This window comes from Cricetulus griseus, chromosome 4 (genome assembly GCF_003668045.3).
Source record: "Cricetulus griseus strain 17A/GY chromosome 4, alternate assembly CriGri-PICRH-1.0, whole genome shotgun sequence".
NCBI lineage: Eukaryota > Metazoa > Chordata > Mammalia > Rodentia > Cricetidae > Cricetulus > Cricetulus griseus.
In genome coordinates this window covers 128300850-128316065 of record NC_048597.1, presented here as the reverse complement: position 1 = coordinate 128316065, position 15216 = coordinate 128300850, and the positions used below count along the sequence as shown (strand labels likewise).

At 41.3% G+C, this 15216-nt stretch overlaps 2 protein-coding genes across 6 annotated transcripts in view; one reads left to right on the top strand and one right to left on the bottom strand.

Moving 5' to 3' along the window:
- Mre11 (MRE11 homolog, double strand break repair nuclease) overlaps nucleotides 1-438 on the bottom strand; it is a 46122-nt gene extending 45684 nt beyond the window's left edge. Inside the window, exon 1 of one of the 4 annotated variants that reach the window (XM_027410828.2) lies at nucleotides 302-438. The gene's annotated coding sequence lies outside the window, so the exon portion shown is untranslated. Of the gene's footprint in view, nucleotides 1-143 lie in introns of all 4 variants that reach the window. The other 3 variants (XM_027410827.2, XM_027410829.2, XM_027410826.1) reach the window with 3 other exon arrangements.
- On the top strand, nucleotides 407-6106 carry Ankrd49 (ankyrin repeat domain 49). Of its 2 annotated transcripts, none has more exons than XM_027410831.2 (3): nucleotides 407-485; nucleotides 2455-2803; nucleotides 4319-6106. In XM_027410831.2, exons 2-3 carry the CDS (start codon nucleotides 2546-2548, stop codon nucleotides 4778-4780), a joined length of 720 nt encoding a protein of 239 aa, XP_027266632.1. In that variant the 5' UTR covers nucleotides 407-485; nucleotides 2455-2545; the 3' UTR covers nucleotides 4781-6106. The 2 variants fall into 2 exon arrangements, with proteins under 2 accessions (XP_027266632.1, XP_027266631.1); XM_027410830.2 differs by lacking the exon at nucleotides 407-485 and adding an exon at nucleotides 596-926.
- Nucleotides 6107-15216: the final 9110 nt, after the last annotated feature.

Genomic DNA, 15216 nt, shown 5'->3' with positions numbered 1-15216 from the left:
AGCTAGAACTTATACATAAGCAAACACGCGGTGGTGGCGCTGCCAGCGCAGACGACCCTCCGCCCGCGGGACACCAGGCCGGAACGCAGAGCCCGAATCCCTCCCGGTCCACCCGGCCCTTCTTCCACAACCGCTCCACGCACTCGGGGCTTCCGCCGTGAACCCCCACGCAAAAAGACCGGAGCGAAGCCTGTTACCCCAACCCGGCCTCGGTCAGAGCCCACCAGCGAGGCCACAGGTCATCTCCAGCGCGGGAGGACAGGGCGGGAGTCGCCCGGACAAGAACACGGCAATCAGAAACCTGAATTAGGCGCGGGAGAGCCGCGGCTGTGCTTCTCGCGAGATCCACGGATGGCGTCGGCGTCATAGGTCTTCCCTGCTCTCTCATTGGATCCAGAGTGTCTTCGACCGGCAAGACGCCAATCATAGGCAGCGGAGGGGGAGAACCCGGAAGCGATGTTCTGGGCACGGTTCTCTGTGGAAAGGTGAGGCGAGTGTCGCGGCGGTTCGGCGGTTCGGCGGTTCGGCGGTTCGGCGGGGCGGCGGGGAGGCGGGGAGGCGGGGCGGCGAGGCGGCGGGGAGGCGGGGAGGCGGGGCGGCGGGGCGGCCGCCCGTGGGTGGCTGGAGGGCGAGCGGGCGGCCCACGTTCTTAGGTAGTACCGGGACAGCCTCTTCGATTGGGGACCCTCACCCGCTAGACCACGGGCCTCTCTTCCCTGTTTCCCCTGACGATCACCCCAGAGCCCCCGGCTCACCACATTTGCCTTACGTTATGTGCGGAACCTTGAAGAGAGTGCAGTAAAAATAATGTGGAACTTTGAACGAGATCGGACCCCAGAAGGCCGTGATGCGCCACAACTTGCCTTCAACTGTCAGGGTCTCAGCGCAGCCCTCTGACGTGGGACATGGGGCTCCATCTCACTGAGGTGAGAATTGGAACAGCTCCTGTCTGTCTCAAAATGGAGTGTTTCCTTTTAAGTTAGGGAACACCCTATTCATCCACAGTGGTATGCATCAAGTTTTATACCCTGGATCAGGGGATACATCTGATTCAAATTAAATGTGCCAAGACAGTTATATGTAGTTTACATCTGGAACGGTAAAGTCAGAATTAATGGGCGTTTTCATGACGAACGGTGTGGGATGGGGGCCTGAGATCTGTGCTGTGATATTTTGGTATTAACGTGTTAAGCATTTAATGAACTGACCTGACGTAGTAACTTTTTAGAAAATAGTTTAAGATGAAAGGAAAACTTGAAGACGGCAAGAAAACTGTTCTGATAGCTCTCTTTTTAAAAATGAGCCTAGTCAAGATCTTACAAACCTTAGTGGAATGTTTTACATTTTACAATGCAGTTATAGGCCCTAAGAAGTTACTGGTCATAATTTTGGTGCTACTAGTAATAAAACTTACTAGGACAACAAAAAACGTTAAATACATGAAATTAAGTAGAACAAAACCATGAGGGGTTTGTGGAACTGACTAGTTATTCTTAGAGGCCATTCAAAGCAAAATTAAATGATAGATCTTAAATTTAATGATACAAATAGGTTTTCGGGGGTGGGTTGTTGGTTTGTTTTTTGTTGTTTTGTTTATTTGCTTTTGGTTTTTCAAGACAGGGTTTCTCTGTATTTTTTGCAGCCTGTTCTGGAACTAGCTCTGTAGACCAGGCTGACCTCGAACTCACACAGATCTGCCTGCCTTTACCTTCCAAGTGCTGGGATTAAAGGCATGTGCCACCAACACCTGGCTACAAATAGTTCTTAACACAGGTTACATACAAATGGCACAAAAAAAAAAAATCTAAGTTGAAGATGGCCTTTCCTTAAAATGTTAATGGCAGAACAATATAAGACATAACACCTAAAAGAATAAACATTAAAGAAATCTAATCGGTTCAACAGAGAATGAAGGTAGTAGCATTTGAAAATAGCAATGAAAAATGGCAAAGTTCAACAAATGTAGTTAAGAGACCGATAAATGGTTTACAGGGTAACTTCTTGTTTTCTTTAATTGATGCTTATATTCTGGGTAACTCTTTAAGCTGGTGTCAATTTATGAATTAATTTATAGCAGGCTAGTAGAGTAATCATCTCTGCCCACAGAAAACTTTAATCTTTTAGGACTGGGTGAATTATGGCCCTCCTGTGTACTCACTGTACCTGAACTCCATCTGTCTTAACGTATTATAATTAATATTCAAATTATAAATTAATAGATTCAAATTAAGGTAGTTATGGCTATTAGTAGAAGAAAACATTTTTTTAATTATAAAGACTATAAACATAGATAACAGAAACCTCTGAGGTTCAATATTTAGTAATGTAACAGGTATTATGAAAAACCACTAAAGACTATGACAAAGTTTATCCGTCTTGTCTGCAAGGTTAGTATCCATATTGCTGAAATGCTCAGTAATCAATGTCTAATGATTGTTGTGTTTATGTTTTCAGATTGGAGTGAATCAAACAGTGCAGACTTAATTTGTCTCTAGAAAGACTGTCCTGCTGCTTGAAATGCTTTCTATTTAGAATAGGAACAAAAATGGAAAAAGAAAAAGTAAGGGATGATGAAAAACCAGACCCAGAAAACTCTTTGGATTTTTCTGAAGAGTTTAATCAACTTGAATTGTTGGAGACCCATGGACACCTGATTCCCACTGGTACTCAGAGTCTCTGGGTAGGCGATTCTGATGAAGATGAGGAGCAAGAGGAAAAACAAGAAGAGTGGTATCAATTGCAAGAGAAAAAAATGGAAAAAGATCCAAGCAAATTGCTTCTTTGGGCTGCTGAAAAAAATCGGGTAAAAAAAAGAAACAATTACATAATTGGAAAAGAATTTGGTTTGGATAGCCGGGCGTTGGTGGTGCACGCCTTTAATCCCAGCACTCGGAAGGCAGAGGCAAGCGGATCTCTGTGAGTTCGAAACCAGCTTGGTCCACAAGAGCTAGTTCCAGGACAGCCTCCAAAGGCACAGAGAAACCTTGTCTCAAAAAACAAACAAAAAAAAAAGAAGAAGAAGAATTTGGTTTGGAGCCCAAAGACCTGCCCCTGAACCTCTATCTTTATCTTTGGGCATTTTCTACCATTTCTGACCCTTTTAATTTCTTGTCTTTAAAAATGACAGCTTAATATATGTCTCATTTATGTAGGAGTATAAAATGAAATAGTGTATATAAAAATGCACACTACAGGCCGGGCGTTGGTGGCACACACCTTTAATCTCCCAGCACTCGGGAGGCAGGCGGATCTCTTGTGAGTTCAAAGCCAGCCTGGTCTCCAGAGCGAGTGCCAGGATAGGCTCCAAAGTTACACAGAGAAACCCTGTCTCGAAAAACCAAAAAAAGAAGAAAAGCATACTACAGTATAAACTGATTAGATGTTGGGAGGTTTGGGGGTAATTATTAACCCTCTAATTAGAGCATTAGGATCATTCTACAGGTAAGTATTGCTAAGGATAGGTAACATGGAAATTAACTTAAATGACAACTCCTCAAAAAGTCCTTCGAGAAAAGCAAGGCAAATTTGCCCAGAGTTATCCAAAAACAGTACCCAAGTTCTTCCTACTTGACTATTTGTACTTAATTTTACTAAGTTCTCTCATGTCTGTGTTGATAAAGTAAAAACTGAAAGGGTTTGATACTTTATAATCCCAGAGCACAATGTATTCTGTCAGAGGTCCATGTCTAAAACCAAACTTGATGCCCAGCAACAGACATATCTGAGCTTATCTGTAGGAGTTGAACACTTTAGTCTTTTTTTTTTTTTTTTTTTTTTTGGTTTTTCGAGACAGGGTTTCTCTGTATAGCTTTGGAGCCTATCCTGGCACTCCCTCTGGAGACCAAGCTGGCCTTGAACTCACAGAGATCCTCCCGAGTGCTGGGATTAAAGGCATGTGCCACCAATGCCTGGCTCACTTTAGTCTTTATGTTGCTTCAGCATCACTTTTTTCTACTGTTAAAAAAAGTTTCATTTTTATTTTTTTGGTTCATATACTGTGTATATTGACATAATGTTACATGAAAGTTAGGTTTGCTTTACAGGTAGGATATACAGTTAAACCCTTTGTTCATTTATGGCCAAGGCATTGGGCAATAAGTATTTATTAGAGCAGGACAAATGTATGGGGTGATATTCAAAGAATCAGGTAGTTGAGATGCAGCTAAATGTAATGAGCTGTAACTTGTTTCATCATCCATCAGTTACCTTCTCCCCTTTAGGGAAAGTCTTAAAGTCTAAAGCCACTGGGTGATGTAATTACCTTTGTTGATTGTTTTGCTTTGGGTTGGACTTTTAAGGTTCTCCTTTTCTTCCTTAGCTTGCTACCGTGCAGAGGCTGCTCTCTGAGAAGGCCACTGAAGTGAACACTAGGGATGAGGATGAGTATACACCTCTTCACCGAGCAGCCTACAGTGGACACTTAGACATTGTTCGTGAGCTGGTGGCTCACGGGGCAGATGTTCATGCAGTGACTGTGGATGGCTGGACACCACTGCACAGTGCTTGTAAGTGGAACAACACCAGGGTGGCCTCTTTCTTACTTCAGCACGATGCAGACATCAACGCCCAAACAAAAGGCCTCTTGACCCCTTTGCACCTTGCTGCTGGGAACAGAGACAGTAAGGACACCCTGGAACTCCTCCTCATGAATCGCTACATCAAACCAGGGCTGAAGAACAACTCACAGGAAACTGCTTTCGATATTGCCAGGAGGACAAGCATCTATCACTACCTCTTTGAAATCGTGGAAGGCTGTACTAACTCTTCACCTCCGTCTTAATGGCTCTAGTAATTTTCTCAAGCTTCAGAGTACCAGTGCCTCCTATGTATGAGATGTAAAATAGCCCCATATACAGAGCAGACGTCTCATTACAGGACTGTAGTATGAATCACAGTGTTCTCCCAAGTGACCTGCTTAATCTTGATGTCAAATGTATTTGAGAGGTGTTTGAATGCATCTGTGGTGAATGCTGCAGAGCTTGTGATTTTTCTCAGAAGTAATTTTAACTGGACACGGGTAATACAGAAGCTAAGGGTATTTTTTTGGTGCTGATCCAAGAGAAAAGTATTTTTAAATATCCCACACTCTGGGTCTTTGTTCAGTGTTTAGTGTAGTGATGTGTATTTTTATGAGCTAACTCCAAATTTTCATCGTCAACATACTGGTGCAGTTTGGCTGTCTTCTCTGCATCTCCAGTTGCTTTTGTTCTAAACAAGAAACACTAACAAATCAGTGACGTACATCTTTGTAAGTTTAAAAAATGTGGAATGTTTGGATGTTTGGTAAGATGTAGGCCATTCTGAAGAAAGCAGTTAGGGAGATGTTTAAGCCTTGAATGTTTTACACTGCCTCCCCCACCACATTCCTCATAATCCTGTGGACAGTCCTACCTCACCCAGGTCAACCCATGTGAACCTTCTTGCTATGGCCAGTCAGTGTCTCCTCTTAGACATGCACAAAACTGTACCTTGGTCCAAGAGATTAAAACTGCCCTCCACAGGGTTCACCTGTCTCTCTCCCTGCTGGATTGGGCACTACTTACTTAGACCCATGAGTTCCAGGAAATGTCCACCACCACCCCCACAGCCCTCATTTTCTACAAGCCATGACAAAGGCAAAGGGACAAGGAATTGTAACAGTGAGGAATGATTATCATATGGGACCAGAACAACAAGTGGCTCAGGCTTTCTTACAAAACAACAACAAAAACCATAGTATGGATAGTGACACTGTAAATAGAGTATAACCTTTGACAATGCAAAGGTCATGAACTGTTTTTTAACTTGTATATAACTTCACTGTATCTGTGAAACATTTGTTCAAACCACATTAACTTCTCCTCCTGGTGCCTGCAACATAGTTGAGATGGACTGACCCCCTCTGTATTCCCAAAGGTCTTCTCAACATGAGAGCTTGAGTCCTAGGGAAAGACCACTGGGGCTCATCCTCATTGTCAACTTATACTCACCTGGGAGATGCCTCTAGCATGTCTGGAAGGGAGTTTCTAGAAAGGTTTAACTGAAGAGAGGATACGTACCCAGATGTAGGTGGCACCATCACATGGGCTAAAGTCCCAGATTAAATAAAAAGGAGAAAGCAAGCTAACCAGTGTTTGTGTCTGCTTCCTGACTGGGTACAGTGTGACCAGCTACCTCATACTGCTATGCCTTCTCCACCACAATGACTACCTCTTAAACCATAGGATATAATTTTCCCTAAGGTGTTTTTTGTTTGTTTGTTTTTAAGTGTTTGGTCAATAGCAAGAAGAAAAGTAACACACTGTCATTTTTGCCTGTGTAAGGGTGTGGGGGGGTCCCCTGGAACTGCCATTTCGGACAGTTGTAAGTCACCACATGGATGCTGAGAATGGGACCAGGGTCGTCTGGAAAAGCAGTCAGAGCCCTTAACCACTGAGCCATCTCTCTGGGCCTCGAATGTCATTTTTAAATGACCCAATTTTATTTTGGGCAAACCCACATAACTCAGTCAACTTAGATTAAACAATGGTTGTTTTATCAAACATATGTGGAGCTGAAGAGATGAGTCAGTGTTAAGAGCATTGGCTGCTCTTTCAGAGAACCCAGATTTAATTTTAAGCACCCACATGGAGACTTAACCATCTGTAACTCCAATTCCAGGGGATTCAAAGCCCTATTCTGGTTTCTGTGGGTATTGCATGTACTATGTGATGCACAGATATGCAGACAAAGCACCTAGATATATAAAATATGTACAACAATTTTTAGAACAATATTGGATTATCTCTTGAAAGCTAATAAATGAATTGGATTACGTGACAGTCTCAGATATTAGGATAACTTCAAAAGATCTAGGGCTTGAATGTGCCCTTAAGTATCTGATACAAGGGCTTCACAAGGAAGTGGAAGGCAACTTTCTTTAAGTCTGTCAGAGAAAGTGATACAAAAGTGACAGAAAAAAGTCTGCCCATTTCAGACTTCTTGAGCAAGGCTGCATAGTTACCTGACAGTCAAGGAGCCTTTAATTCTAGCACTATTTGGACATGGGCCATGTACCTGCCTTCATTTTACCTTACTGTGTAAATATGGGACCAAAGAAACTTTTGTATTTAAAACATTTAATTTGGGCTTTTTAAGAAATTAAAAAATTTTGGCTAAAAAATTTGGCTAGACTGGCTGTCTAGCCAAAGATGATGAACTAACTGGTCCTACCTCTACACTTTTCTTCTTCCTCACAGGGAGCTGACCTGACTACTCTTCTTTACAGAAAGCAATGGGCATATAGAAGTCCATTTTCCCAGAAGGCTATTCTGCCTGCTTCCTTACCCCCCCCCCTTTTTTTTTTCTCATTAGGAGACTCCTGTCCACAAACGGCCCTCACTTTGGGTTCTGTTAAATACCGATACTTTCCAGTTTGTGCAGGCTAAATAGCTCAGTTTATAAGCAAAGTTTTCTTTTATCTGGCAAATTATTCCAAGGAAGTTTAAAGTCCTTCATAGTTAAAGGCTTAATTTTGATTAATTTATATGCTTGAGAAAGAAGTACCTTTTGTTAATGTTCAGTGGAAAGAATTCATAGGCCCACAGTAAAACTAGTTGGTGTTCCAAAGGGCCTTCCAGCGCACAACATAGTTATCACAGTGATGTGATTTGTGGAGTCCTTGTACTAGAGATCTGAGGGCACTATTTCTAGTTGATGGTGTTCCACTACCATGATAAAGATAGGACCAAAAGAAGCCCGAGGCTGTCTGAGACATAGCTCTCTGATATTATCAAATCTCCAGACTGACTATTGTGCATGCACACAGGATGGATGATTGAAAGACAGACTGACAAGTAGATTACAGGTTATCATTACCCTTGGCTCTAGGAACTGTGGAGCTGGCTATTCTAACTCAGTCACAGTGCCTTTAGGGGATGACATAATCCTGTAGGATTCTTAGATGCACATCTAAGACAATACTTTCTCTAAATCAACTTGCGATCTGTTAAGTTCAGAAGAAAAAGGATCTAGTGAAGACAACTGATGATTTTAATTCCTGGAAACTTTTGTAAAACCTGAAATTTTACTTCTGAGAATCTAAGGCAATGCTGTTTGCATGGAAACATAATATAAGCCTCACACATAGTTTTAAGAGTTTTTTTTTCCTAAGCCATAATAAAGTGAGTGACATTAATTTTTAAGAAGATATATATGTAAACCAATGCATCTAAAATGCTCATTTCAACATTTAAAAACAGGGCTGGAGAGATGGCTCCGTTGGTAAGGGGTTTGCCACCAAGCCTGGGAACCTAAGTTTGACTCCTGGGACAAATATGGTGGCAGGAGGAAACTGACTCCCACAAGCTGTCCTGTCTCCTCCAGACATGCACATAGCAACACACAAATAAATGAATGAATGAATGAAGAAATATACATATTTTAAAATTGAGATATTTTGCCTTTCATAGTATTTTTCAAAGTATAGTGTGTTTTATAGCACATCTTGATTCACACCAGGCACATTTCAAGTTGCCATCAGCCACACTTGAGTGCTGGCTACTACATGGAACAGACAGGTCTAGATGCCCAACATAACCCCTAGAGCAATGGTGAGTCGAGACCCCCACAGGGGTCACATATCAGATATTTACATTATGATTCATACAAGTAGCAAAACTACAGTTAATGAAGTAGCAATAAAATAATGTTATGGTTGTGGGTCAGCACAACATGAGGAACTGTATTAAAGGGTCACAGCATCAGGAAGGTGGAGAACCACTGCCCTGGAGGCTTTGCAGACTGTAAATGGACCAACCTGAGATTAAGCCCAGATTGCTACTTATGTGTGACTTCAGACAAATAAGTATAGGTCTTACCCTGTTGAAAAGTTGCAGGGAATACATGCAATATAAAGTACTTATTCATTGTATTATAGTTGCTGTCACCAGTATGTCAAGAAGACATGCCCTTCCTGCCCTAGGCATTTGCATCCTTGAAGACTGATGACAGTTCTCCTTTCTTGGGCTATAGTTTCCTCTCACACATTTCCAGTAAAATTAGCAGCATAGGGTTTCTCTCAATAATTCAAGCAACTAGACTTAAAGAAAAAAATTCCTACCCCAGTCCAAAGGCTCCAGCCTGTATCAAAGATTTCTTCAACAGGAAAATTAAGGAATAAGCAAAATAAGAAAAAGTTAAAGAATAAGTAAACTAAAAACAAGGAATAAGCAAAAAAAATTAAAGAAAACCATTACAAGGACTGGAGAAAAATGAAATTCTGAGACAAAATGTACCTATGGGGAAATGCAGGGTCTTGAATGGGTTATGGCTCATTCTGTTTGCAGCTTCCTGGAGTCTACCAGATTAGTTTCCTCCCCCCTTTTCAAGATGGATTATTGTTAATACTGAGAAAATGAAAAAATCCATAAAAGCATTCATTTCTGGCTCATCATTTTATCCATTCAGAACTCAGGTTCATTTAGTCCTCCTCATTGTGGAGTTAATGACAAGGCCACATCCTTTGGACCATCTCATCACCACAGCAAGATCTATAGACTTCAAAATTGGCTTAAAGAAAGGGGTAGCTCTCACAGCCTAAAAGCAAGCTCATTTGTTTTGCTTTTCTCCATTTGTAAACACAATGCCCTCAGCATTTCATATCTGAGAGGTATTGTAGTTGAAACTGGGAACACTGGAGAATTATACTGAGCTCAGGAAGGACAGGAACCTTTTGAAAAGCTATGAGCTCCATTTTCACTCACAGCCACCCTAACATAGCAGCATTTTAATAATAAAAAGATTAGGGTCTTGGCAGATGATTCAGAGGGTAATGTGCATCCTGTGCAAGCAGAAAGAGCTGAGCTTGGACCCCCAGAACCCACATGATGGCACACACCTGTAATCCCAACACTAGTAAGGTAGAAACAGCAGGGTCCCCAGAGCTCACTGAAGCCAGTCTATCGGAAAAGGCTATTTTCAGATTAAGTGAGAGGTTCTACCTCAAAAAATAAGGTAGAGCATGACAGAGGAAGACAGCCAAACTCCACTTCTTGGACAAGTTAGCGTGGTCACACACACCAGTTAAAATAAAAAAAGAGACCTTTCTTTTCTAAGTTGCTTTTTGTCAGGACATTTTGTCATGGTAACAGAAATGAAATTAGGACAACCATTATATACTTAAAAATTTGGAAGTCATCATTTCTACTTTAGATTTCTTATATTTCATTGATGAACTCATTTAAATACATTCAAACACCAAGCTAACATAAACTGTTAGGAAAAGAGACCTGCCTGATAATGGGTGTTGTTTGGAAAGAAACATAACCTACTCATAATTTTGGCCTCTAGGAAATTTATCCCTTAGGTCAAATGACTTTATTTTTAGAAAATTCCAATTTATGTGACTCAGGGAGATCAGAGCCACCTCCTGATTTTCAATAGTTTGCATGATTGGAAATGTAGCTTTTATTGTGTTACTGAATAAAGTTGCAATGAATTTTACAGACTTGTCTTTTCAAAAAAGAAAGGGAGAACATTAGCCAACAATAAGTGTATATTGCTAGTTAGCCTGCCAGTACACAGAATGGAATCCACTCCCTTTAACACCATCTTATGGTAGGTTGAGGACATAGAAAATATCAGGAGAGGCCGGGCAGTGGTGGCACACTCAGGAGGCAGAGGTGGGCGGATCTCTGTGAGTTCGAGACCAGCCTGGTCTACAAGAGCTAGTTCCAGGACAGCCTCCAAAGCCACAGAGAACTCCTGTCTCCAAACACACACAAAAAAAAAAAAAAGAAAAAAAGAAAAAAAAAGAAAGAAAGAAAGAAAGAAAGAAAAAGAAAAAAGAAAAAAAGGGAGAAATTGCATTTGTTTGTAAAAGTTCAGTAGGTATTCTTAAGATTGATTTTTATTTTTTCAGTTGTATGTATGTGTGTGAGGGTAAGTACCCAAAGAGCCAGAAGAAGCCAGAAGAATGTGTCAGATCCCCTGGAGATTTGACAGTTGTGCCCTGGTCACTGATGTGGGTGCTGGGACAGAGCAGTATGAATTCTTAATGCCCAAGCCCTCCAGCCCACTATTTCATTTTTATTTTTTTAAGATTTATTTATTTATTGTGTATATAGTGTTCTGCCTGAATGTGTGCTTACTTGCCAGAAGAGGTCATGATTGTGAGCCACCATGTGGTTGCTGGAAATTGAACTCAGAACCTTTGGAAGAGCAGCCAGTGTTCTTAACCGAAGAGCCATCTCTCCAGTCCCCAGCCTATTCTTTTAAATGTGGTCATTTACATCTATATTTTAAATATGTATGCCACAAAGCCACATGTGAAATATGCATTTTATGTAGGCCACAAATGTGTTAATTTGATCTCTATTTCCATGTAAAATCCCATGTTATTTTTCTTCTATGTAAAAAATTGCCCATTTTGTTGGTGGTGTTGTTATGGGAAGAACATTTATCATAAGGCTTGCCCTCTTAAAATTTTAAGTGCAGAGACTAGTGTCACTACCCACAGGCACAGTGCAGCCCAGTAGACATCTAGAACGAAGACATTTTCATAACTGAGACCCTATGCCCAGTGAACTTTCCCCATTTCCCTCCATGTCCCACCCTAGAAACTACACTCCTACCCCACACCAATGAGCTTACTTGTTTTCACCACCTCACATAGGTGCAATTACACCTATAAGAAGCAAACTTCACTTTGTGGTGTAAAAGCATAAATAAGCAAAAGTCATTGCAATGGAAAAATAGCTGGCAATTTACACTATCTGGTTTGAAGATTAGAAATGGAACAGCATTTTAGCGCAGTAGGGTATTAGTGGGAGATACCAGTCAACAGAATAAAGCTGAAATACATCCAGATATAGATAACAAGTTGACTTTCTTTTTCCTTCAAATGAATGTTCCTCTGGGGGGTTGGGAGCAGGGAAGAACTCATTTATAGACAGAAAGGCAAATACTAGATTTATCTAGTGACATAGACAACAGTCAGATTGCAGAATTGCTGGACATGGGATCTCAAGACTGATTAGAACTTTTACCTATTGATTATAGTGGTATTTGGGTAGGCATGGCTTTCAAAAATCATTTTATTTTACAGTCCTTTAAACAAAATATGGGTCTTGCTCAGGAAGCATATTGCAATTACATTGGTTTCTTTGAATGGTTTTGTGAGATAGATCTCCTCTAGCCTGGGTTGGCTTGACCTCACAGCAGTCTGCTTCGGCCCACAGAAAGGGCTAGAATTACAGGTATGGGACACCACACCTAGTTTCAGTGAGGATGATTTTTGAAGGTGGATATCCAAGGATGACTAATTTTATCCTTTTATACTTCTATAGCAAGTAGGGACACATGATGACCTCTTGCCCAAATTCTAGGAAGTATATTTTCTTGGAAGCTTTTGGGATCTTGTAAGTTACCAAAAAATTGTATTATATCAATTCACTGGAGTTTTAAAATCCCAAGCAAACAAGCCCTTGTAAGGAGCAGCTTCCCCATTAACTGACAGATGAAGGAAATCCAATTGCCCTGAAATTTAATCCACTTGAAAACATTCAACGAATTTGAAATGGTGGCTACTTACTAGAGAAGGAGGATTGGTTGTTTTTGAACATTACTTAGGACTGTGGGAAATGAAATGAGACTCTGGATCTACTTCTCTAAAGAAACACAACAGCAGGAAGCACCCCGTTACTTAATCATTACTTAAAACCTAAACAAACAGGCAATAGTTCTTGAGACCTGTTCTAATCTAAAGAATTAAACACACAATGCATTCACCTAGATTTTTACTAAAGTGCTATTAAGTCATGTGATTTAATGTATTAACTTTGATAATACATTTGATAATACTTTCTTTTCCTAAAGACTGAGTAGTGCATCTGTGTGTGTGTGTGTGTGTGTGTGTGTGTGTGTGTGTGTGTGTGTGTGTGTGTGTAAATTAGTCTTTGGTTTTGTCTCCACCTAGTGGACATTTTGGTCTTTTCTCATTTAATTACTAAGGATAAACCAACTACCTTGTTTCTGTATTGTATACTTTTAACCAATAATTTATACACAAAGGCATTTTAAGTGGCACACACATATGGAGATTGGAAAATTAAAAATCAAAGTCATAGAGGAGAGAAGAAAGAAGCTACCTAAGTGAATGCAGTTACTACAACCAAAAATGAGATAACCTCCAGGGCTTCCTTCCATGTTGGAGAAAAAGGAAACAAGAGTGATTATTATTTAATCAAATAAACTATATTGGGTTTTTTTGAGACAGGGTTTCTCTGTGTAGCTTTGGAGCCTGTCCTGGAACTCGTTCTATAGACCAGGCTGGCCTCGAACTCACAGCCAACCGCCTGCTCTGCCTCCCAGGCGCTGGGCTTAAAGGCATGTGCCACCACCACCTGGCCCACCACCACCTGGCCGAACTATATTGTTTTTAATCAGTAAAATTTCAGACAAACTTTGTTTTCTAACTAAAATATGCTTAACTGTTAACTTGTAGACATAATTTAGAACCCTTGATGAACTATACAAAATGAACAAACCTTGTAGCTGCCCTCAGATCAAGGTGCAGAACATAGTTGGGGTCCCCAAAGCCTGCCCGCATACCCTCAGTGTTTTCTTAAAACCAGCCCCTAGTTTTACTTCATCATCTGTACTCAGCATCTACTGCACCATGAAATAATTTACAATGCCCACTATCACATCTGTGGAATTCTCCCACATTTCTACACAAAGGAGTGTGCTCTTTCTCCTTGTGCTATTCTAAAAACACAATAATTAGTAGGCACATCTTATTTCTGATTCTTTTACAAGCCTTTGGGGCTCTGGTGAGTGGTGTTGGTAAGAGCATGCCAGTGTGTGTTTTTGGTGCACCTGTTCCACAGTTTAGTATGTGTCTGATATTAGGACTGAGAAGTACTTACATTCCTCTTTAGTAAAAGCCGGGGGGGGGGGGAGCTCTTCAAACTGATCACATAAATTTACACTTTTGTTTTTGACAATCTCTCACTGTGTTGTCCCACTGGTCACAAACAATCCTGCCTAAACCTCCATGGCCAGCTCAGGTAGCACTCAACAGTAGAGAACGGGAGCCCAGTTGCTAGGTGCCCTCCAACCTTTGCTACTGCCGCCAGGAGGGACTGTTTCCTTTTTGTTAGTTTAGCAACCACTCTAACGAGGGGCAAGTAACGGCTCCTGGCAGCTTCCATTGCTTGGCCTGATGATAAACAGTGTGGGACAGTGTCTCGTGATGAGCAGCTATTGGGCTCTCTTTTGTCACGTGTCCATTTATCTTTCCCCATGCTCTTACTGAGTTCTATGCCCTATTCATACTGATCTGTGAGACTTCTTTATATAATCTGGGTCCTGGTTATTTGTTAACTAATGTGTTTTGAGAATGTTCTCCCAGTCTGGGACTTGACTCCCCACATTCTTAACAGTGACTTTTTTAACTGATTTATTTATTATGTATATTGTGTTCTGCCTGCATAAATGCTTGTATGTCAGAAGAGGGCACCAGATCTCATTATGGATGGTTGTGAGCCACCATGTAGTTGCTGGGAATTGAACTCAGGTCCTCTGGAAGAGCAGACTGTGCTCTTAACCTCTGAGCCATCTCTCCAGCCCGAGATCATCTTAATTTTATGTTCTCTAATTTATTGTTTTCTTTGGACTAATGTCTTTTGTTGCTTGCGTAGGAAATTGTTCCCAACTCCAAGGTCGTGAACATGTTCAATAGACAGTACCTAGAAGCCTTGGTGTTCCACCTTTATGACTACGACCCATCTATTCTGCTATTTGTGTTTACTATATGCCAGGAGTGAAGGCTCAGCTTTTTTCCAGATGAACATCCAATTTATCTATGACCACTGCTCAAAAGGTTCTCTCTCAGTCACACCCCACACACCTTTGCTTATATCTGGTGCTCATACATGGTTAGGTCAGTTTCTAGACTATTCTATGCCACCAGTGTGGTTTAATGCTTGTAACATGAAATTATCAATCAAGAATAAAAATGGGCTGGGAGATGGTGACGCACCCCTTTGATCCCAGCACTCAGGAGGATGTCTAGGTGTAGGGAGGCTAGTCAGTGGCAGATGTGCAGCAAACATGTACCAAGGTTTGTTCTGGAATTTAAAGATGGGAGACAGGCAGGTGGCTGCATGTCCTTAATCTCAGCACTTGGGAGGCAGAGGCAGGCGGATCTCTCTGAGTTCAGGGCCAGCTTAGTTTACAGAGAGAGTTCCAGGACAG